We start from the raw sequence: 24,867 nt of genomic DNA, 5'->3' as shown, positions 1-24,867 counted from the left end.
TTTGGCCAAGAATAAATATTTTTCATCAAACCGGGTGTTAGGCCTAGATCAGCAAACTGAATACTTTGGTCAAGTTACCAAGCAAAGAAAACCACCTTTTGAATTCTGAATGAAGTCTGGATGCTACAGCAGTGATCATTCAACTGGCCAACTCCACCTACTTATAGCCACATCCCATAACTTCTCACCAGAAACACAACATCAATGAACAGCTGTTTCAGACAATCCAGATCCTCAGTATGAGGATGAAATCTAAGGACATGATCCTTTTGTGGCTCTGCATACGTAAAAGAAAAGCAATAGATTTTCTACATCCCCAGAAAATTTTAACAACTAAATCCTCTGTTGATGCTTTATACTAAGTTTCACGTCAATGTTTTCTCATATATGATTTCTCCATATATAAGGTAAAAGGCATGCAGACCTGCTGAGTGCTGTTGGTGGTCCCCAAAGGAAGAATTTCTTGAATTTCTTTCCTCTGTTGGTACAATGAAACTGATATTTTTTTTTAATTTTTAACACACATCTAGTGTCTCTTCATCTGCTAAATTAACTGAAACAGTTCAGATTTTCATGTTTCATGTTTTGAGAGGATGTTTCCTATAAGACATTGGTGTGCCAGTCAACACTACATGTTATGTTAATGTGTTTATGTGTTCCTGGTGTGACTGTTATTTTGTTAATCTGGAAAACACTCCTAATTTCATTGTGGTGAGCAATGATGACTGGATAAAGGCTTTCTATTCCATTATTTGAACAGGTTTTCACAGTGTGGCCAACCATTTAAGTGCCATCATCCCCATAGTGTTTTAAATAGCCCCTATTCTCTCTATGCCCTTATTTCTTTAGCTTTGTCTGCTTCACTGTTATTAATGATCTCAGTCTCGCTCCAACCAATCTGACACATGCATGCAGACCTGCTGAGTGTGTATTTTGAGATTGAACTTGTCAGCGCTTTCTTAAATGTAAATCCCCCTAACTCAAGACTCTAACAAGCACCGTCTAGAAAGGCATCCCAGGAAAAAGAGTGGAAAATCCCATAGCATGAGAAAAATTGTGTTTGCCTGACAGCATAACACTGCAAGCCTTGGTGTGTAGTAAACAGCACTGACTCCTGACAACATATGGATGGGTCTGACACTGGCTCTGACCAATGAATTATCTATATGGATGTAAAGTAAAATGTAAGTAACACATGTCTGTGTGAGAGAAACTTACCTGCAGATACATAGCAGCATATTGCAAGAACCAGCCAGGGAATGTGGGATCTTTGAGCCATTTTATTATCCTGCAGCTTCCAGGATGATGAAGGTGGGTGAAATGGCCTTCCTTCTGCTTTTCACAAAGGTTTCCCTCTCTGGCTTACAGGAAGTCACCTTCAAGCTCCAGCTGCAAAGTGAACAAAAATACAAGACGTCAACTAGAAGAAGCTGGTTCAATTTGAGCATAGGCAAACAGCAGGGAACTGGGCTCTGCTTAATATTCGCTGTGGGAGTGATGAGATGAGACAAGAGTAGCAGCAGTTTGGAGACCAGGGGATTAATCTGGGAAGGTTAATTGGGGGTCATGCATGCTTCAAAAGACCGTGCTGCACACCTTCCCAAGTCTCTACAGAGTGTGAGACTGCTGACTAGCTCCCTGGGTGTAAAACACTTTGGAACATGCCACAGGTAATTAACGCACTTTAATTTAGCACCTCAGGAGTCACTGCGACTTTGCAGTGGGGTCTTGAGTAATCAGCTTATAACTAGCGCGCTAATCAATATGACCTTGCCTGAAGCTTTATTAACTTCAAATAATCCAACCCTAAACACTCACCTGCAGGACAGAGAAAAGAAATCACAGACAGATTTCACACACTTAGAGAGAGAGACATAAAACAATGACATATATTAGGCAAAAATCAAGAAGCAAAGTACTGCAAACTTGCTAAAAACAACGTATTGTCTGAGTAATTCTAATGAGTGCTGATTTATTAATCGAACTGTGCCCATCAAGCACACTTGAAAAGACATTTTGTAAAGTTGTTAAACTGTGTTTTTGCTTTAGACTATTTAGAACTTCTTTATTCATTTGATCATGATGACGCCACTCACATCACTTAGTGCGTTGTTTTATAAATTTACCTTGGATTGGACGTAAAGGGGAAAATGTCTAATACGCTACTACTGTCTTAAAGCTGATAAAAGGCCCTGCTGTGGTGTTGTTGTACCTTTGGTTCTTGATTAGTATTTTGATCATAGGAAAACAGTTATAGATCTATACAAAGGACCAAAACAATACAAGATATTTTAAACAGAAAGCTATCTTTGCCGGTGTCTACAAAGCAGAGAGCAACTTCAGAGCAACAAAGCATAAAGAAGACATTGCCCGGCTGTTTCTGCATTACTATAAATGACTATAATCTGTAACAATGCAAATTTAAAGCTGTTTATTCAATTAAAGGAAGTTCCTCCGTTTCTGTTAATGCCAGTGTTTCAAAAAGCATGTTCTGACTGCAGCCAGCAATCAAACATTTGATTTTTAAAGTTGTGGTCTATGAATGTCTCACAGGCTTTTCTTGAAGAGACACCTGATTTTATAAAAGACTTGTGACTGTAACTCACGCTGAATGTCAAAGCAATGTGGTGAAGGTGCTGTGACAGGAATTGTGTGCATTCAAAGTGTAAAGGCAGCGACTCTGACTCGTATTGTGCTGTGAGAAACAGATGTGCATCTCTGTGACTCCTGGTGAACCATACAGCATGCATGAGAAGTGATGCACAAAGTGTTAAGGTGCATCACTCTGCAGCACGAGCAGCTTGCACAGGACAAAAGGGCCTTTCAGTGTGCGGCAGCAGAAAAGGGCTGGGAAGTCATTTTGGAAGTTCATGACAAATACTGCACGTCTAGCTAGTCAGAAAGAGCCAGCCTCTGTTTGATGTACACTCCTCGTTGACCTTCATCTCCTCACTGACTAAACATAGGTAAATAAAGAAGACGCACTTTCATAACTCAAACAAAACAGTATTATAGGAATAAAGTGGCTGCAGAAAAAGAAATTCTCAGAATTTTACACAGACAATTTTAAGCTTGTTGTTTTGGGTTGAGGGTCTTACACCAGAGGCTCCACGCCACGGTGCTGGTTTTTGTTGCAGCAACAAGTCAAATCACCTCATGTGACTTCATTTCAACCCTGACCGTCTAAGCCGAGCAACTATTTCACCCAAAGAAGATCTGGAAAGTACATCAGAACATGCAGACCCCAGACTGAACGTACAGCGCACAGCTGAAACCAACATACATATTTGTGGTCACCCAATGTTAAAGGCCTGGCTTATATCTGTATCATCACGTGTGCGCATGCTGCAGTTGAGCGTTGTGACGACCAGAGGCCATGTTCATGCAGCCACATTCTGAGACACAAAAACAGGCTGAAGCTGTGTCTGTGTTTGAAAGTGCATCGTGTGGTGTGCAAAATGAGAGGTTGAGGTATTACTTTGTAAGTCATCTGAACATTCATGTGGTTGTAAGTCTTGGTGAATGATGTTAAATGAGACCTTCAGTGCTTTCAGTGTATGTGTTCAAGCTCAAGCTGACAAACCACCAAAATTCCCTCCCGGTTCATTATTCAAATACAGCAGCTCTGGATTCATCAGAGCTAATCAGCCTTTACAGACACAGTGACATGACCTCCTACAGACTGTCTGGACCCAGACAATCATACTACATTTACACTGCAGTAATCAATGTCAGCATGATGCAAAACGGAGTATTTATATGACTTCTTGACTGACTGTACTTCCAAAATCTTAAATTTAATCTATTATTTTGGTATTTTATAGACCACACAGCTATGAATGAAAAAAATCTCCACAATAACAATAACAATAGATAGTTTTAATAACTGTCATGAAGGACCATTGCAATAAAACCACCTCTTCTTCACCCACAATTACAAAACACACCTGTTGACTAATGTTAAATATTACACCCACGTCTGTCACGTTCCACTACACAGCAGCGCGTGGACTGCCAACAGAGCGCGCGCACACACAGTATAATGCCCCCTGAAAGGATACACACTGTTTACATGTGTTTTATGTTTGCCTGTCACAGTTTCCTAAGCAAAACAAACAACAAAGGTGGATATAAACAAGAGCGACCACAAGCTAGCAGCGTGTAGCTTCACGACGAAGAAGAAGAGGAGCTGCATGTCAGAGCATTTATGAGACAGATGTTCAGCTGGATTTTTGAGCGACTAAGTAAACACAACCAGCTGTTTTTTTTTACAATATTCACAGACGCCGGGTACAATGGCGGCCTGTACTCTTTAATGATAAGCAAAGCAGTGATTTGTCAAAGCGTTAGCACTAAAAAGCAAACGGACGTACCATGCAGAGTCTTCAGAAAATGCCCAAGTAAACTTGGTTGAAGTCGCTCCGGTTGGTGCGGATGTCAGAGTCTTATCTCGCTTCAACATTCACACCGTGACTTTGCTGTAGAAATAAAAGTCCTACAGACGAAGTTGTAGTGACGTTTTTTTATACAAAAAAAGTGTGGATAACCAGCCCCCCACTCGCTGAAAGTGTTTACCACTTCACTACTATCTGTCTCTCTTTTTTACTCGGGGCTTCTTCTGGGGGCGGGGCCTGGAGGGAGGAGGCTGCTGCAGAGCTTCCCAAAGCTGGGTGCACGGTCTCCTCAGGAGCCCCTGCAGGAGGACCACAAGGTCCATTAGGCACTTGTTTTACTTACAAACATGTGGGGGGCCCAGATTCTAAAAAGCAGGGCTGTAAACTTTGGTATGTTACTGTGATGGGATGCTATAGGTCAGTCTCACATGAGGGTCCATACAGTGATCAGGATCTTATCAAAAGTCTTGTTTCTAATGATGATTAATGGCACTTATTTTCATCACTTCACCATTACTGTGCGATGTGTGTTCCAATTTCTGCACCTCAACATCAGTTAGATCATAAATCATTCAAATGTTTCTTGCCCATTAATATTCTGATGCAAAGTTACAGTGTTTTATGTGTGTGTAATAATTATTTACACAGTGGTTCTATTTAAACACCGTATCCACAGTGCTGTGCCAATATTGACCACTGGGATTTGCAATCTAGGAATAGACATAGGGGAACTTTAACTTCCAGCTCTCTCTCTTGGCAGCTGTACTTTGTCCAGACTTTACAAATCCACAATATATGTGCAATACTAAAATAATACATATACCAGGGCTGCAGACATTGTTGCCTTGGGCACATTTGGTCCACTTTCACCTTCCCTTTATTTTGGCTGCTAATTACTTTTGAAAAGCTTGTACTTTTTTCCTCTCACTTAGAAAGAAAGTAAATGCTTATGTTATGTGCATGTATTTTTAAAGCACACCATTCATAATTATTTTTGGCCCTTTGGGGAAAAATGGATGCATCTGGTTTACACAAATTGATGTAAATGTACAAAGTATCCATAGTAACAATCAATGGTTCTACAGTGACCCTTAACCCCTTGGTAATAATGCCTAATCACCAATACAAAACATCACTTGGGAATGTATTTGGGTTGGGCTGAATTCAACAGAAGTATTGTCCATGCTGGCTCATGTATGTGATGTTTCAAAGTGACGTTTCAACACAAGAAAGTCACAATACTTTAAAAAAAAAAAAACAACCCTATACATTTAACAGTGTGAAAATACAGTCCAAGAATTAAAATTGAGCTTGACCTACATTGGTTCTACCTATACTATTGGCCAATATTGGCCCATCAGTATTAGCATATATATGTAGTGATATATGAGCTGACTGATATAATACTGGAATTTATAGTCAGAGGTTTTCCAACTCTTACAGTCAGTACAGTGAATCCTTACAGTGAGCACATGGTGCAGTGAGTGATGATGGTAAGCTGCTTGTAGTAGTTTGTGAAAGACATCGCTGGAAAGTTAATTTACAATCACTCTAACATGACCCTGTCTCTGACCTATTCGGTCAGCTTGCCATGCTTGTAAGTACACTGTATATAACATAGGCATGTCAGTATAAGCATATTTTCAGTATTGGTGCTTCTGTAATTTTATGAATTTTTGAAAGTTGCGGATCAAAAAGTAATTGCAATCTTTTTTTAATAATATAGGGAAAAGTATACCTACAGTAATACAGTAAAATACACTAAGTATTGTACATTGTTTGTTTTGTTGCTTTGCTTTTTTATACACCCTGTGCGTCACTACTTCAAAAGTGACATTGTAATGCTCTGTTGCTTTCCTCCAGCCACAGAAAAAAACTGCTAAAAAAGAGACATTTCATATTTTAGTTGTTCTCAGTTAAACAGCGTTGCTGATTAATTGCTGTAAATATAAATTCACTGCTGGTTGTCATGTGTGAGGTCAGACACCAGAAAATGCCAGAAAATACAGGCACAGCCCCTGACTGTAATGTGATTCTGCCATACATTAGGCATTTTGAATATGTAGTTTATGTCATAAATAATGGTATAAATCCAGTTTAACCAACATAACAAGTTCTCTCAAGCATGTGTGTGATATTTAAACATTACTGTTGTGCTTCTTTAAACTTTTGTTTTGAAGCTTTCCATTGTGATCTTACCAGCATAAATACAGACTTTATTAGATATCTGTTGTATTATTTGACATCTAAACCATTTCCATGTTTTAGTTTTGGGTGGCTTCTAATATTAGGGTGTAAAATATTTTTTTTGCAGCTCTCACAAGGCATTTTTGTCACATCCTTTCATTTCACCACCCCACAACCCCAATCACAAGCACTAAACTACGTGGAATGATTTCCACGTGTGAAATCTCTCGCACCCTCCTGAACAAACACTGAATTTCACTGCTGTGATATCAGCCTTCTACTGAAAAGGAGATGCTGTGTGACTGGGTACAACACAAATGTCAGCTTAGTGATTCACCACTAATGAGATGGCACCTGTGACAAGAGGGAAGGAAACTTTTGTTGTGGAAAAACACACAAAAAGGCACCGATGTGAGTGCTTTGGAGAATTGACAAGGAAATGCTCAAAGGGATCAAATTATTTTACATCTCATACATATGCATGTCTCCGTTAAAGTGTTCCACTTTGTTTATTTACACTGTGCTGGCTTGTGAATACAGCTGAGATGAAGGGGAATAGAAAGTGCAACAGTGCATCAAAGATATGAGCAATCTGAAGTCTCTTCGCTTTCCATTAATGTATCTGCAGTCCTTGAGTTTGTATTGACCCAGTTGTTATTGCATTAGCTGTCAAGTCCAACCACGCTCTGTCACAGATGCTCTCAGTGCAAATGCCACCACATGTCAAATGAGCTCAGTGTTTTGTGTGTGGATTGTATTGCTGGCAGTGCACGTTTTAAACAAATCAGGCTTAAATTTGTTCATCTTTGCTGATTTATGTTGTTTCTTTTTTCCTTGTTATTGCTGTTATGTATGTTATGTATAACTATAAGTGAGAACTCAATCACAGTCAAATGACACATGGTCTAAATTAAATAAATGGAAAAGTAAGCATTGCGGTGTAGCACAATGCTTATTATAATTTCCCTGTAAAGTGTGGAACCTGCCTTACCTAGACCTCTGACACCACCTCTCAGATGAAGGCTTTACTTTTTATGAAGGCTATACTTTTCTAATGAATATGCAGCCAATTTAGAATAATGTTCTCTGCACTGATAATTCATTCATAGAGTTGTTAATCAGGAGGGAAGAAGCTGTAAAGCATGGCGGTGGTAATGTCATGGTTTGGGGCAGAACTAGATTCTGCCTTATATCAAAGAGTGACTGAAGATAGTGAGTCCTGTCTGATATTAGAGGAAGTGTGCCCTTTGGTCTAACATATGAGACGGACAGTGCCAGTGATTGTGTAACACCCCTATGAGATATGTGTATGTATTCAGTGCTTCTCGCTGTCCGCTTGTTTTACGTAGAATCAGATTACAGTCATGTATTTAATGAGTAGAATATCTTGTCATACCCGCAGGTATCCTCTTTGCTTTGTCCCTGCTCCAGCAGCAATGTCTCAAGGATGCTGTTAATATTTGAATTGGGCACAGAGAGGTATCAAATGGCCAGAGAGGAGAAAGTTTTCCTGTCTCATACGTTTTCAATCAAGGCCACACAAAAAAAAGGCAAAGCCGGTGTTAAAGCTCCACTCCAGCTGGCTCTTGGTAGTGCACCGTGATTTTGGGCAGACCAGGACAGTCTTTCACATGTTCTCACTTTGATTTCAAATACCTATCAGTAGCTGGAGTGGTGAGGTGATTTTCATGGTAGTACAGCACTGGTTTTTATGGTAAAACTGTGTTTTGAGTCCTATCACTGCAGTAACACATCTGATTTCTATTGAAATGTTAGACTCTCCTTTTAATTCATTTTAAACTCAAACCACATGCTGTTTGGCCACTCCAAACAGCTTCAGTTATTCCAGTGGAGTTCCCATCACAACCAACAACATGTGTGGCACACAAATCACACACAGAGGGTTCAAATTTAGTAAAGAACAGATTCCTGGTTGTATTAACCTACATGTATCATTCATTTAGCTATGAAATACACTTGAGGTTCTTTTGTCTTTTCTTTATTGCAGCCAAATTTACACTTTTGTTCTGTGAGTGAAGACACATACAGTGAAGAAAGCCCCAATATGTGGAATCTGTTGCCCTCTTATGGATGATAATGATAGTAATATAGATCTGCTCACGATGTTTCTTGGACTTTAGGATTCAACTACAAAAAAATGTACATGCTAGAAGACATAGCTATACATAAGTTGAACTATTACATATAACCTGTTGGTATATAAAGCCATATACGACAACAGAGGAACCAAACTGATATTTTCCAATATGACATATTGTTTTTGCCATTTTCTGCAGACTGGAACTTTACATTTAGACTTTGATGTTTTTAAAACAAATTGCTAAAATTAATGGGCATATAAATAAACCATAATAACCAGTGGTGGTGGTGGTGACCTGGGTGTCTTTTCACGTGAGTCTGGGGTGATTTGCTTTTGTCAGGATCCCCCTCACCCCAACCAACCCGTCTCTCACCGGTAAGGCTCAGCCACTGAACAGACTAGTGTACTCTTTTTTATATTTACTGTTTGAATGTGGAATTTACAGACTATTGTTTAAGCCTGTTTATAAAATTATTTTAACTTGGGACCTCATCTTCTGCCCCTCAGTACAACGTTCCCGCACTGCCTTTGTTTGAAAACTGTTAGCAAACTTCCTAAAACCTTAATTCCTTGGGTGAAATCCCAAGGTGGCGTTGTCTGCGAGTAAACCTCCAGAGGATCCACAATACAGCAGAAACTTTCAGCGGTATCTGCTGAAATATTTTTTGTATTGAGACAGTTAAGCCAAATCTGGTTATATGTGTTTATGCCAGTGATGTGCACTATACATTTATGCTGTGGTGAAAGTGTGAAAGGTGTGGACATGAGTTAGATGTAGACTTGTTGTGTTGTGTACTACAGATGATTTTAAGATCAATTTTGTTAATGAAGAGAAACTAAGAGATAACATTGTTTAATAAAGATGGAGGGATACGGCCTGCTGAACAGACACGGCTAACGTCTTCATTAAACTTAAACTTAAACCCACTCTTTTGCATATTTTAACAGGCCCAGGGCTAAATATGAATCCGATTTTGGATAATATTGATATTTGAATTAGTGAAAATAACAGCAGCAGCATTACAATGTTGGTGCTATATATGTGTCTGTGTGTCACACAGACACATATATAGAGCTGCAGAGAGCTCCAAAGCTCATTCCAGCTGCAGCCTTCAGAGAGGTAAGAGCACCTCTCAGCTGTAAAACGTTTGTTTCTGAGGACATTTACTTTGCTGACAGGAGGATCTGTACATTAGTCTCTCTGTGTGTAGTTACAGTGTGTCTGACATGTCTGTGTGTTGCTGTGATGAGCAGAGCTGTCTCATTTTCGTCAGCTCTTCTTCATTTGTTACCATGTACCGTTGTAAAATGATGATTTTAGATGTGTAACATCTTTTTTAATGTTGAAATGTTTTTGGCTGAGCGAGGTGAAGATGCACAAATGGGTTCCAAACCAGTTTCTTCTGCTTATCATTTCAGGCAAAGCTAAGAGCTAAGAGAGCTGAAAACTGAAGAAGAGACAGAGACACAGAGGACAGAAGTGAGACAGAAGTGAGTCACTGAGACACGACCACAACAGCCTCACATTCACTTAACACTGAGTGAGGTGTGCATGTTGAGGTGAGTTGTTGTGAGCTGTGTCTGTGCCAGTCTGCTCTCTCCAGTCGTCAGCAGGATCACCAGAGAAGCATCATGGAGGTGTCAAAAGAAGCAGCTTCTTCAAAAGCTAAACCCAGTCCATCCTGTAGAAGTGTCCACTAGACCTGGGGGCGAAGAAGACGAGACAAACGGAATGGCAGCGCCCAGAACTAGAAACTAGAAACCACATGGGCCTGGTCCTGTTCAAGGTTTCTTCCTGTTAAAGGGGGGTTTTTCCTTAACACTGTCGCCTAAAGTGCTCAGGGGTCAGGCAAAGAAAAACTTTATTGTTTCACTGCTTTCTTCTTTATGGATGTAGACATAAGTATGTGACATGCAGCTGTAGAAGGAACTATGGATGTTTCAGTGAATGTTAAAATGATGTGAGTCCCACACTCACTGTAGGAGATGATTCCTTCAACATACTTTACTTTAGTTTATTTACTTAATTTTATCTTAGTCTTATCTTATTTCATGTTAATTATTATGTTCTTTGTATGCACCAATCACTAAGGCAAATTCCTAGTAATGTGAACCCCCTTCACTTACATGGCAATAAACACGATTCTGATTCTGATTCTAAAACTCAAAATCACTCTTAAAGAGTGTTGGTGCCACCGTGTGTTCATGCAGAAACTTCCAGAGGACAGATGTCAGGACTGCTTCAAAGATTCGCTCTTCTCTGAACAAATGTGCACATTGTTGAGTCCCTGGTCCTTCAGGTGGAGGTGGACACTTTGTCCGTCAGCTCTTCACATCACTGAAGTAAACAGACAGTCAGAGGAAAACAGCCATCACCAACAACATCAGAGTGTTTCGAGAACAGACAGAGCTTACAGAGCTGTTCTTCTTGTGCACTCATGAAGGACTCATGATTTGAATGTATCAGTTCTAAATGATCTCTGTGTGAGTAAATGGACTGATATCACTGCAAACAGGCAGACAGTCCGAGGGCAGATGTAGGAAGATGGAAGAAAAATAGCAGGTGAAATTATATTAGTAGTTAAGTTTGAGTTCAGGCAGGAAGGACCCAAATTCAGACTAAAGAGTGGGCTTTATCAACATAAAGCTGAAAAACCTTCACTAAAAACAATCCACCATAATAACACACCTCTGCAATCAAAGCCTCTCAGTTTACAGGCTTACATTTTTGCAAATGGCCCCTTCTTGTGGACAAAATGTGTAAATGACATTAGCAGGCCATGAGGCAGATATAAAAAGATGTCCCAGTATTTCTGGTTATTCAGAGTTAAACACAATCAGATTTTTAAAAGTAGGCTGAATAATATTAGTACAGAACAATATATTTTATATAGAACAACATATTTTATATTGACTCCAACTATCAGGTTACTGACAATACATGAAAACTGTCCTACAGGTCAAACTGTAGCTCATTATGGTTTATTTCTGACGATTAATATGATTAATAGGCCCTTTTCTTATCAAATAAAAGGAATAAATAAATACATTTGGATGGTATCACATTCTGAATTCACTTACAGATTGTTGTGTATAGGTGTTTTTATAGGGCTGATATTTATTTTCTAATTTACCACTTGGATGGAATAATTTTTTTTAAAGTTTCTCATTCTGATGATGACTCTGATACTTGCTGTATTTTAACAAGCTAGGACACATGATGTTCAACTATCTCAATGCAGAGGTGCAGGTTCAGTTCCAGCCCGGACCCTCTCACTGAATGCTGCCCCTCTGTTTTGCCCCTTTTCTCTGATTTCCTTCTCTCTCCACAATTGAGTTTACTTGATTACTAATTAGAAGTGACTACATGTGTTAACAACATGTGTTCCCTCACTTGTTTTGGGGAGTTGATATTTATTCATTGAAAAATAAATACCCTTTGTTCCTCCTCACTTTTGAAACATCAGGGGCGCAGAACCTTTTCCTTTATGACCTCCTCCCTTCTGAACAAGCTTCCTGTCATTGTCAGGGGAATACACACTATTTACAGTGTCACTATTTATGGTCAAATTCAAAACTCAAGTAGCACTGACTTGCCAACCATTCTTTTTACATTTCTAAACATCCCTGCTTTGGGGCCTTTGTCATAGTGTAATCATTTTCTGAAATGTATTTCTGTCTCCTTCAGTGAAAAATAAAACATTTCACAGTGGGGTCTTTCTTTCTTTCTTTCTTTCTTTCTTTCTTTCTTTCTTTCTTTCTTTCTTCCTTTCTTTTTTGTTGGCTATAGGTTACAATACTTACAATAGAAAAACATATTATGGACATAAAAATAATGTCATTTCATTGTCAGTATGACAGATATACAGTATTACTGTAATAAGCCTTACTTTTAACCAGCCAATGGCACCACCTTGTGGACAAAACATGTAAATTACTAGTGAGGCCTTAACTGTGAAAAATGATAATGTGTGTTTTAAACGTGTAACATCGCTACACAATAATAAGAATTGTGTATTTTTATGTTAAGACTACAATACAACACAAGGTCACAAAATCAGGGTACTAAATTATAAATAAATTGACAATTCACCACAATAACTGGAGTATTAGGCAACACCTGAAGTAAATTGATGATTTTAAAATATTAATATTGGCTGGTGTTTCTTTAAAAGTTTCAGATATCAAAAGCTGCCGAGATAAGAAAGAAAAAAACGGGACATACAAGTATTAAGGGTCAACACGGAAACACAAAACTTGCTTCCGGTAGAGAGGCCGATCAGCTGTTCACACTACCTGCACTTCCAGGCGGAGGAACGGGCGACAGGCATAATTAGCAGCGGTCTGGCACTGATGTGTTTGAATCCAGTGACAATGCACCAGGATGTTTCGGTGACATCATGTTACCATTTTGTTTGGAACAGCCCAACACAAAACTTGGACAATACTTAAAACAATCGAGGAGCTACACATTTAGAGGAGGACTGTGATTTTGGGTTAACTATGTGTGAACGGGTGTGCGAACACGTGCAGGTAGTGTTTAGGCCAATCAGTTCTAGAACTATGAGCAGATGCGTATAAATTTGAGCTGGTTGCCATAGAGACACCTGCAAATGAAGAGTCGAACGCCAGAACCCGTGATATCTCGAAAGGTAATGCTAACACGAAGATGGTGAATCAACTAGCCTGTTTGTCAGGACCTAAACTTCTGTCACGGTAGCTGGCGTGATTCTGATAAGTGATAACTGTCAATACTTGTTGAAAGGGACCATAATTAATTATAACCTGTAACCGTTAAGAGCGCGAGCTAAACGTTAGCATTTGATATGCTATACGTTAGCTTAAAGTGACTACAGTAAAAGTGACTTGACAAGACGTGTTTGCTTATGTTTCGACAGACGTCTACAAAAAAAGGCCACTTTCAAAATAAAATACGTTTTTGCACTACATCAACGTATTAAGTATGAGGGCTAAGTTTGTTTCAGGCTAATGTCACACGGCAACGTTAGCATTTTTTTAAACTATTACAAAGCAAAAGTGTTGTGTCATATACACGACTTGATATGGGCGGGTACTACTACTTAATTGCTTATTTTAAGAACCGATAATCAGCGTGTTATCGTCCCACGTGTCGTTGTTTCTTTCCAATATGCATGTTTGCAGCACAGTGGATGTTAGCCAGATATTAGCCAGCTAGCTAGCCGCGCCGGTGGGCGTGTCAGAGTCTCCACGTGTTGGCCGGAGGACTGTCAACAAAGCAGCGTGCTTTTACCCGTGTTGAATAAAACGCGGCGTTAACGTTTAAATATGAGGATTTAAATGAGTGAAGACATAATGTATAACGCGCCAGTGTTTCACAGACAGATGTATCCATTACTTAAATGTATTAACAGCGCAAATGAGGCGAGTAAAACAGAGGTTAGATTACTCAGATAATTTGGCAAATTCAATCCGTCACACAATCAGGCTGAACTGACAGAACTGTTTGTCAAAGCAGTGTGTGCTTGCAATACTAAAATACCAACCAGTAAACACTGGTTCAGGTTATCTGCAGTTACATTTGGAATGATTGCATGATGGACATGACAACACATAACATATGTGTCTCATGTTATATGTAATTGCATGAAGTGTGTTGGTGGTACTGCAGAACATACAGTGTTTCTTGGTAATGGCGGATGGTCAACTTTGAGGCCACGCCCCCACCACAGCGTAACACTTTTGAAAGTTTTGGAATGCGTTTTTTGTCTTCTCTCCTTTGACGACATGAATGTTGACATGGCAACGCATTGTTGACACAGCAACGCATTGTTGACATAGCAACGCATTGTTGACATAGCAACGCATTGTTGACATTGCAAAAGTCAGCGAATTTTTAATGTTTCAGCGAAAGACTTTTAAGCCGACTTTTAAGACTTTTTCTACCAAGTCTTATTATGACCCAGCTTCAACTTCAACCAGGGCAGCAGAGTGTTTTGGGGTCATACTGTAGCCATGTAAGGAATCATATTTACTACTACTTAAGAGAGAGATAAGATAATCCTTTATTAGTTTGATACTTTTGACATCCAAAATGCTGGATTGAAATTTGGATTTGGTAATCACACCTAGCTAATTTGTGCAATGGCATAGGTTCTGAGACATGCTGTAGGTGGCAGTGTTTCCCTTGAGTAGCAGTAGAAATAGGCCTTATTTAATGACCTGGTGTTTCAACATGATCTGAGCTTTTCCTGTCAACAAAATCCTTTTGCTCAGTTGAAATTGCTGGATGACCAGATTATGTCATATACCCTTCAATCACAATTCTGACCATGTGATATTTTTACAGGTGAATAATTTATTTTTGTTTCATAACAGGTAAACCTTACATGCCATACTGTAATCAACAATCAGATGATTGTTATTTTTGTTTTCCTCTGTGGACTCATGTAGTTTTGCTGCTTTTCTTGGAGTTAATGCTTGGATTTTTTTTTAGATTTAAAAATAAAATTATCATTTATTTTTTTTAAATCCAAGCATTAAAATGTTCATTAAGAAAATATGACTTACACAATCACTATATACCATGTAAAAGGTTCAAATCTGTTAGCTAAAACAGTTGACATTCTTCTTCATTCTTCATTTAGGAAAGACTGATGAGCTCCAAGTTGGAACATAACCTACCTCAGCCGTTTTCGTCTGTGCACAGCACAATGTCTGATACGAAAGCTTGTCCCACTGTGAGTAAAAACCCTCCTCCGCCAGAGGTCACAAATCCCAAAAAGCCTGGGCGTGCAACCAATCAGCTGCAGTACCTGGAGAGGGTGGTGATCAAAGCGTTGTGGGGGCATCAGTATTCATGGCCCTTTCAAAAGCCAGTTGATGCAGTGTCACTGGGTCTTCTTGTAAGTAAAAATAGAAAGTGTGTGTGCTGTTTTAATTTTATTTGTAATCTAAAATTAGATGCATCAAGCCTAGTTTGTTATTCATTCCTTTACTTTACTATAGGAAAAAATTGTTTATTTATACTAATGTGTTTGTTTTCTTTCAGGATTATTACACAGTTATAACCAATCCTATGGATCTGGGGACTATTAAGAAGCGTCTTCAGAACAAATATTACTGGCAAGCAATTGAGTGTGTTGAAGACTTTAAAATCATGTTCACCAACTGTTATTTGTACAACAAGGTATGAGAATACTTTTTGTGAATCTGTTTAACACAGCAACACGTGTAAAATGCAAATGTTGCTTATTTTAAATAATTTCCATATGATTTTTACTTTGTTTGTTTGTCTATCTCTGTCTCCCTTTTTTTCACAGCCTGGAGAAGACATAGTAGTTATGGCACACATACTGGAAAAGCTGTTTTTGCAGAAATTGTCTCAAATGCCTGAGGAAGAGGTAGTTACAGCAATTGCTGCAAAGAAACAACTAAAAAGAAAAATGACAAGCAAAGGTATGTTGCACGGTGTGTATCACCCACAGTCCTGTGAACATGATTACTTTGGACAGTCTTTTTATTGGACTCAGTGATGGATTGAATAGATTTGATCAGCAATGCTTACTTTGACCATAACATATTAAAATAGAGTATACACATGGCAACATTTCCCAGTTGGTATATATAATAATATTGGCGTTCATTGCTTTGAAATGATATATGTACATGTACTATATGTAACAGAAATCAGCCAAGATGAATTGGGCAATATTGGCACGTGGGAAAACAACTTTGTGCATTCTCTAGTATTTATTTTTACTATTATCTTTAAAATACATTTTGTTCTGTCTTACTATTTTTTGTTTAAATGAAGGTGTAAAATGGCATGGCCACATTGGGAGGGGGGGCTTTCTTTGTGATACTCAGTGTTCTTGTGTGTATTCTCTTCACACTTCCTGTGACGCAGGTCCATTCAACCAGAGATCCCTGATGTCAGAAGTTGTTCTACAGCGGACGGTGACAGTCATTCCTCCTGATGTGCCTCAGCTCAACCCACCCGTCCAGCCCTCTGGACCAACTGATACAACAGTGAGCACTCAAATGGTTTGACAAGTATATACATGCTGAATCTGACTAGGGTAATCATCTGTACATCAAGCCATACTGTCAGAATATGTGGCTAATTGTTATTTCTGTCCCACTGCTTTCTCAATATTCAGATTAAAAAAGGTTTGAAGAGGAAAGCATACCCTGAAACCAACACCACCAGCAGGGAGCTTTCCCCTGCTCAGGAGCTTTCAGCACCGTGCACATTAGTCTCTCAGAGGGGTAGCAGAACACAAATCATACCTCCTAAGATAGACTTCCCTGTATTTGAGAGCAAGAAGGCCAGACTTTCCAAGGAGCTCAGGTCCTGCAATGACATCCTGAAGGAGATGCTCTCAAAGAGGCACCAGGCATACGCGTGGCCCTTTCGCACCCCAGTAGATGCAGTTGCTATGAATTTGCACGACTACCATGAAATCATCAAGCAGCCCATGGACCTGAGCACCATCAGGGTGAGTTGGTGCTTAACAAAGCATTGTTTCAGTGTAGGCCAGGACCTCAGTACAGGTTTTCAGGATACAAAGTGTTCTTTCCTCAGAAAAAACTGGATGAAGGAGAATATGCAAATGCAAAGGAGTTTGCGGCAGATGTCCGACTAATGTTCTCCAACTGTTACCGCTACAATCCTCCTTCACATGAGGTGGCCTACTTGGCAAGAAAACTTCAGGTAGAGTTTTATTTGTTATTCTGTCAGTGAGTAAGGAAAAGTCAAATGTAGAGTTGCCCTATTCCCAGTAGGTCTGCAGTTCATGTAGCAGCTAAGCAGATGTATTGATGGTTTTATTCAATAAATTTTCTGTATATATGATGAAATTGGCATCTGCATTGGCTTAAAAAGAGCAGACAGTAGATGGAGATGTTTGAATGGATGTTAAAACTGCAGGTGCATCTGCAGGTGTTTAATTAAGTAGTTGGATTTGGTGTTGGTGGAGAACAGGGCTTCTTTTACTGTCTTGGTTGTCGTTAGTTTAACACTTTAGTGCAGTTGTATTATTTCCTAGTAAAAAGCAACAATTATAGCATTAGGATCAATTAGGATAAATACTGCTGCCTCATAATTGCTTTGTGTCTTTATTAACAGGAAATTTTCGAGGCCCGTTACATAGAGCTTTCCCTGGAACCAGAGGTTGGTTCAGTATCTCGTCAGCAAGTTGTGAAAGGAAAGGGAAGTGCAAATGGACGTCTGTCAACTTCTGCAAGTTCTGAAAGTGAAAGCTCCTCAGAGGGAGAGAGTACATCAGAAGAGGTGAAAATGCAGCTGGATGATCTAGAGGAAAAGGTACGTATTCTGGCAAGACGCAAACGATGTCATTGGTGTTTGAGAAGTTGATCAGTTGATGAAGTCCTGTGTTTTCAGTTCAAAGATGCCCGTGACCATCTGAAGAAACGTACCCAAGAGTCCCTGATGAAATCAAAGAAGATGGAGATGCTGAAAAAGAGAAAAAGACTACAAGGCCAATATCTTGCTCAACTGAAGTATGAATACTTTATTTTATCATCAGTGCAAGTAGTGTTGATTGTGTTGTTACGATCAAATGTGTTGCTTTGTTTGCTATGTTATGTGTAGGCAAGGACAACACAGCAACAAAGCACGCATAAAATGTGTGGATGAGGACGTCCCATCAAAATCAGTGACTTACGAGGAGATGAAGCAGCTGAAACTGGACATCAACAAGCTGCCTGGTGACAAACTGGGCACGCTGTTGAACATCATTCACACCAGGGAGTCTTCTACGCAACATTCTATACCAGAGAAGATTGAAGTTGACATTGAAACACTCGAGACTTCCACACTGAGAGCCCTGCAGAGGTTTGTTGCAGCGTGCCTAGGGAACGTCAACGCAAATGGAGGCAGTAAGTACAGCTCAGTCCTGCTTCGCTAAAGCTGTCCTCTGTCAGCAAATACAGCTTCCTTTTTATTAGATTCAGCTAAAATGAAAGCTTCTCCTCACAATGAAACTGCATGCTCATTATCTTTCAGAAGAAAAACAGGAGAATCCCTCAGGAGGAATGCAAGCTGGGAAACTACACAGTGCTGGGAAATCTCAGGTTATCAGCAAACTGCGGCAGTTAATAAAAAAGAAAAGGCCAGACGGTAAACTTGTTTAGCAGTATAACAATTATGCTATCGCTCTGACACTCTGGTTTTTAAAAAATACTTCCTGTATTTTTCTTACAGCTAAAGTTTTGCCTTCCACTGAACCCAGCCCCCTGCCACGCCTCAGTGATTGCAGCAGCACCTCATCCAGCTCCAGCAGCAGCAGCTCCAGCAGCAGCAGCTCCAGCAGCAGCAGCTCCAGCAGCAGCAGCAGCTCCAGCAGCAGCAGCTCCAGCAGCTGCAGCTCCAGCAGCAGCAGCTCCAGCAGCAGCAGCTCCAGCAGCAGCAGCTCCAGCAGCAGCAGCTCCAGCAGCAGCAGTGGTTCTGACAGTTCTGATAGCAGTTCTGAATCAGGTTAGCTGCTGCCCACAGCTTTCCCCTCTCCTTTGTTTTAACCTCTTCTTTCCTCCTATTTGTCTTTCTGCTGCATCGCACAGCCTGGATTTCTGGATTTTCACATTCTAAACTTTTACTTATTCATGAAATGTCTAGTGTGTGATCTGAGTCTACAGATCACACATTTGAAGGAGAGTGTTAAGACACAATAAAAATAAAACTATGTCAAAATTCATAGACTAAACTGGTCTTGCTATAGTAACACAACTAATGGTGATTGCTTATTAGACTTGTGTCTCACAACACAGAATTTCTGCACAATAATCATTACTTATTATTCTTGTTGTGCTGAAGCCAGCAAATTCAAAGTTTTCTCCAGCTCAGTGATGAAACCTGCTGCTCAGGAGGACTGTGAAGGTTGACCTTAGTAAAACTGAACAAGTATACATTAGCTCATAATGAGCATCTTATCATGACCCTTAAGAACTTAATGCATGTTGTTGCACCATCTCACTATAATGCGTGCACAAAGCATCCCATGTTACTAGCAGCGGTTTGTATTGAGGAGATGAGGTTGACCCAGCCTTGCAAAGCAAAATATACCACAGTCTTTTGTTATTGCAATATATTTTAGTGGTCGAAATACACCCTTGATCAAACATGACGTTAGGATAGGATGACGAACACATAGATCAGAGCATCAGAAATTAACAGCTGTACAATTTTTTCTAGAGCTAAGGAGACATAGGTCATCAACTGCTAAAACAAAGGTCATTGTGAAAAAAGCACCATATGAAAAATACTAGATTCCCTAGATCTTCACCCCTATAGAAACATATTTGAATCTCTTGAGTCTTTGAACATATCAATTCTAAAAAGAAAACATGTGGAGGAACTATGTAAACCATGCCTGTGTGATCAAATGGCCACAAAGAAACCACTTCTATAGGGAGACCTTTGTGAAGCATTCTTTAAGTAAGAAAGACCCTTCTCATTTCGTTATGGTGATGATATTAGAGGTCTGTGATGGTGAATATAAAATGGTTTGAGATGAGATATAAAAATCCAAATAAAAATTCAGTTTCATGTTTGTCAGTTTTAAAGGATGCTGCCATACTCTACTGGAGATCTGTCATACATACCATTGATCAAAACAAATTAAAGTTTAAAGTTTAGTTACTAAAAACATGATGCCAAACTAGGCTGTTTTATGTGTCTGTTTTTCCAGTGCCCAAAACTAAGAAGCTGAAAACTGAAGACTCTTACCAGAAAGTAAATAGAAAGGTATGTACTGCACATCCACTATATGCTTATTGTGGTCCAGAGATCATTCGAAGTTACAGTGACAATTTAAATGTTGTCTCCTACAGTCAACAGTGATGCGGGCTCTCAGCAGTAAACAGACATCACAGACAAAAGATGTGGCAAAAACTTCAGTCAAGTCTTGTCACACTTTTCCTCCTCCTCCTCCTGGGCAGTCACGGGTCACAGAAGAACAGGCCAGTGACAGGCTAACAATCTCACCTCCAGGTAAGTCTTATAATTTGTTCTCATATTTTATTCATCGAGTGTATAATAAATTGTAGCATCTGTCACAAATATTGCAATAACATCCTATAACTGTCCCTTTTGCCCCTCTTACACTAGGCCTGATAATCTGATGCAGTCATTCATATAGTGATATATGAATTGTTGAAAGTCAGTTCCCACTCTGTTACAGATGTGTCTGCCCTTTTATCCCCCATGGCATCTCCTGGAGTTTTGCTGGACTGGGCTGCCGTCAGATTTGAGGTACTGCCTATCGAATCGCAAAACTCCACACAGACTGTGTGAGTGTGTGTGGAGTTTGGTTATCAGATCACTTGTTGTGTGTTCACACCTGTACTTCGAGCTGTCCACTTGTCCACTCTTGTCTCACCTGAGACACCTGTCGGTCAAAGGTGTGAACAATGCCTGAGACGCTGGCAGGGTTGATTTCTGAACATTCTAAATGAAGAGACAGCCTCCACTGAGCTTTATGTGTGGTGTACAGAGCTTCTGTTCGACTAAATAGCTAAAACAAAGCTCTCCTTTTGGCAGCCTTCAATGCTGTCCCCTATTGGAGCCAGCCCATTGAAGTCCATTAATGAGACTAGAACCAGTAAGTCGTTTAAATGCCGACCTAATACATTTAAAATTATAATTACAAAGACAACACTTGAATGACAAAATGTTTGTTCCAGGTTTAAGATTTGCTGAGGATTTCCCTAATGGCCATGTGACTAATGTTCCTTACACCAAGGCAAAAGCCACTAAAGAGGACAATTCCCAGATTGCCAAAAAGGTACGCAGCCCCCTTTTTTGTTGTGTTTTTCTGCCCTACAAATATGGACTGCATTTCAACATAGTCATTTGTCTGGTTTAGGACATTGTACTGAAAAATGCTGCGTCCTGGGCAGGACTGGCGAGACAGTCAGTCACCTCAACTATGATCAAGTCCTCTAAAGAGAGCTTCCAGCAGTTCCGTGAAAAAGCACTGAAGAAGAAACCAATGGATGAAAACCAGCAGAAGGAGTCTCCTGAAAAGAACGGGTAATGCACAAAAACGGGAAATACATTAGATATGAAGTGAGTTATTAACGTATGTTTTAACCTATAATTACTGACAAATGTTTTCGAAGAAGGTCAAAATAGTTGACAGGCCAAATAACAAGGACATCTCTCCTTCTAGTCCAACAGGCTCATGTAAAGCAAATCCTCAGAATCCACAGCCTGTTAAAAAGGTTCCTGACTTGCCGGCGAGGGTCCGCCCTGAGGCTCGTTTGGATTCTCCCAAACCTGTTAAGCAGCAGAAAACACAATCCTCAACTACGCGGTCGTCCTTGACCAGGGAGAGAGAATTGGCTCGGAGAATAGAGCAAGAACGCCGCCGACGAGAGACTGTGAGTAACTTTTATCGTGCTTATCGTATTTAAATGCAGGAATCATGTCTGTAAGTATGTGGACATATTTTGGGTATTTAGCTCCCAGTGTCAGCTCCTTACCTGTATAAAACACCTGGGAGCAGAACTCTGGCTGATTGATAGAGGATCAAATACTTATTTCATTCATGAAAATGTGAATTGTTTTATAGCTTTGTTTATTGTTCTGTCTCTCACTGTTCAAATAAACCTACCATTGAAATGTTAAGCAGCAGAAAACACAATCCTCAACTACGCGGTCGTCCTTGACCAGGGAGAGAGAATTGGCTCGGAGAATAGCGCAAGAACGCCGCCGACGAGAGACTGTGAGTAACTTTTATCGTGCTTATCGTATTTAAATGCAGGAATCATGTCTGTAAGTATGTGGACATATTTTGGGTATTTAGTTAAAGTTGATATTTTTCTTAATCTTGAGTATTTCCAGGTATGAAAACAAAAACTGTGCATGTGTGCAGGATAGGACTTGTTACCATGGTAGCAAAAAATTAAAATGGCAGATTTCATGAAAGTGTGTTTTTCAACCCCAAACACACTGTGATTTTTCTGGCTTAAGCTTACCCACTTGGTGTTAAGGCCTAACTGCCCTGTGATGTTTGCAGTGGTCACAAAGCACTTAACTAAATTACTACTTAATAGTGCTGAGTGGGACACAAACTGCCAAGACAGCAAGATTAGTGCCGCCAACCACCTCTCTTTTGTCCTTCATATTGTGCTGCTGTGCAAAGGCAAAGTTTGCCCACAACAAAAGTGATCAGTCTATAATTTCAATGGTGGGTTTATTTGAATAGTGAGACAAAACAATAACAATATATTATAACTTAATTATGTATATAATGCATTTTCATTGATAAAATAAGTATTTGATCCCTTCGCAAAATGTTCTTTAGTAGGCTGCTTGGTGGCAACAAGGTTTGCACACACCTCAGGGGGATTTTGTCCCACTGTCTCTCACTGTTCAAATAAACCTACCATTGAAATTATAGACTGATCATTTCTTTGTTAGTGGGCAAACTTACAAAATCAGCAGGAGATACTTATGGACTTAACTGTAAATGGCATTCTGACAGCTTTTGTGTGGCTTCTTTCTCTTTATAGATGTATACAATTGACTTGTGTATGCAGCGGGACGTCATGACAATGTTTGAACTCAACATGGACTAAAAGTCAACAGAGACATTCCAAGGACAACAAGTGACTTCTGTTGTGACCTGTCCACTAATAAACTGTCCTGTTGGTTGTTTCCAGGGAACAGGACCTTAAATGTGTTCTTGACAATAACAAAAAAAATAAAATACAATTGTGTCCATTTTGGCAAGTGTTTGCACTGATGCACTGTTAAATTAGGCATTACTGGGGTGAAGCACTGTGATAAAAGAAACCTTTTCTGCTTTTTTTTCTGTATGTTGGATGCCTTACAGGTGGCAGTTACATCTACTGTAGGTACAATGTCACCTTGTGTTGTTTACTAAAATGTGCAGTGTTGTTCAGTTACTGTTTACACTATTCCCTGAATCCCTGCCACACATTTTTCAAATATGCACTAAATTAGATAAAACTACAGTTTCCACTATTTGTTTTTCTTTAAAAAACAGTATTGCATAAAAGAAATTAAATATTTAGGAGAAAGAAGTAGGTCGCCTCCAAAGGTTCCAGTTTTGTATTATCTTGACACCTTGACTACTGGATGTATATGCACTGCACTTTGTTATTTTGGGGCATTATTATTATATTCTATATGTTGCAGTTTGTGTATGTGATTTTTTTGTACTCAAAATAAATATTTTTGATCTGCACTGTTTTCATTAAGTTTCATTTGCTGTAGAGTAATAATATTTGATCTGCTGTAGAGGGTTACTTCACAAAGCAGATGTCTACATTCTGATTATTTACTTATGCTGACACGGTAGATTTTCTCTCCACATGATTGGCTACAGCTGTTAACTGCTCTGCTGTTTGTGTCTAGAATGAGGAGGATGAGAATGGCTTCATGAAAAATACTAGAAGCTTGTATAGGAAAAGCAGGCAAAGGTCAATATCCACACAGCTGGTCAGGTCAGCCAGCATATGATGAGGGCAGTGGGAACAGGTCAGCTGATAGAGGAACTGGGTAAAAAAATGTTGTATCTTCAGCACATTGCACTAGCATGTTAGGAAAATGTGCAACACACTTAACAATAATGAAGCACAATGCAATGCAGAGTTTCACAACACCACTGAAATGTTTCCAGGGAGTTACAGAGTGCAGGGACACACTTTTTATCCTTTAAAGTTAGTCCACTACTTGTCAGCCATGTTGGAAAAAAGCCAAAGTGTTTGTTTTATTCTAGCGTCTGTCCGAATGTGTTTGCTGACCAATAGACCTGTTCAGGGTGTACACAACCACAACTAATGACAGTTGGCTCCAGACCTCTGTGACCCATGTGCAGGACAAAACAGGTAAAGACAATGGATGGATTTATCTTCTTGGTCATATTATTCCATAGACTTTTGCTCATTTTAAGCATGTCTTAGCTGGGTTTCTAAAGCTTCATTGTTAAAAAAACAAAAATTATTTTTATTGGATTAAAACTGGATTGTTTATTAGCACAAACGACTAAAACATCAGGATCTGCACCAAATTGCTAATATCTTCATAATTTAAAATCTAACCTTTATATGCATATAACTGTTCATGTTTTGTTTGAAATGTCAATATTAGATTCTGAATACATTTGCAGCTTAGGCTACAGCCTGTATAACATTTTGCCACCAATGGCCCTCCAT

General features: G+C 39.5%; 2 protein-coding genes across 2 annotated transcripts in view; one reads left to right on the top strand and one right to left on the bottom strand.

The window, feature by feature from the left end:
* tgfbr3 (transforming growth factor, beta receptor III) overlaps positions 1–4,601 on the bottom strand; it is a 53,334-nt gene extending 48,733 nt beyond the window's left edge. Inside the window, exons 1-2 of the mRNA XM_028403251.1 lie at positions 4,374–4,601; positions 1,219–1,389 (exon numbers count right to left, since the gene is read on the bottom strand). Of these exons, the coding sequence (XP_028259052.1) occupies positions 1,219–1,279 (61 nt within the window). The 5' untranslated portion in view covers positions 1,280–1,389; positions 4,374–4,601. The remainder of the gene's footprint in view (positions 1–1,218; positions 1,390–4,373) is intronic.
* An 8,627-nt stretch (positions 4,602–13,228) lies between these two features.
* LOC114434568 (bromodomain-containing protein 3-like) lies at positions 13,229–23,340 on the top strand. Its single transcript, XM_028403883.1, has 22 exons — positions 13,229–13,334; positions 15,309–15,566; positions 15,713–15,850; positions 15,984–16,119; positions 16,571–16,692; positions 16,824–17,162; positions 17,249–17,377; positions 17,792–17,989; positions 18,068–18,234; positions 18,278–18,564; positions 18,692–18,805; positions 18,890–19,008; positions 19,066–19,162; positions 20,373–20,428; positions 20,515–20,674; positions 20,865–20,935; positions 21,224–21,261; positions 21,335–21,467; positions 21,549–21,715; positions 21,855–22,065; positions 22,317–22,409; positions 23,200–23,340. The coding sequence occupies exons 1-22, from the start codon at positions 13,296–13,298 to the stop codon at positions 23,263–23,265; spliced, it is 3,138 nt and encodes a 1,045-aa protein (XP_028259684.1). The 5' UTR covers positions 13,229–13,295; the 3' UTR covers positions 23,266–23,340.
* Positions 23,341–24,867: the final 1,527 nt, after the last annotated feature.

Source organism: Parambassis ranga, chromosome 4 (assembly GCF_900634625.1).
Source record: "Parambassis ranga chromosome 4, fParRan2.1, whole genome shotgun sequence".
In the NCBI taxonomy this organism is placed as follows: domain Eukaryota; kingdom Metazoa; phylum Chordata; class Actinopteri; family Ambassidae; genus Parambassis; species Parambassis ranga.
The sequence above is the reverse complement of the archived record's forward strand: the minus strand, read 5'-3'. Positions and strand labels throughout refer to the sequence as shown.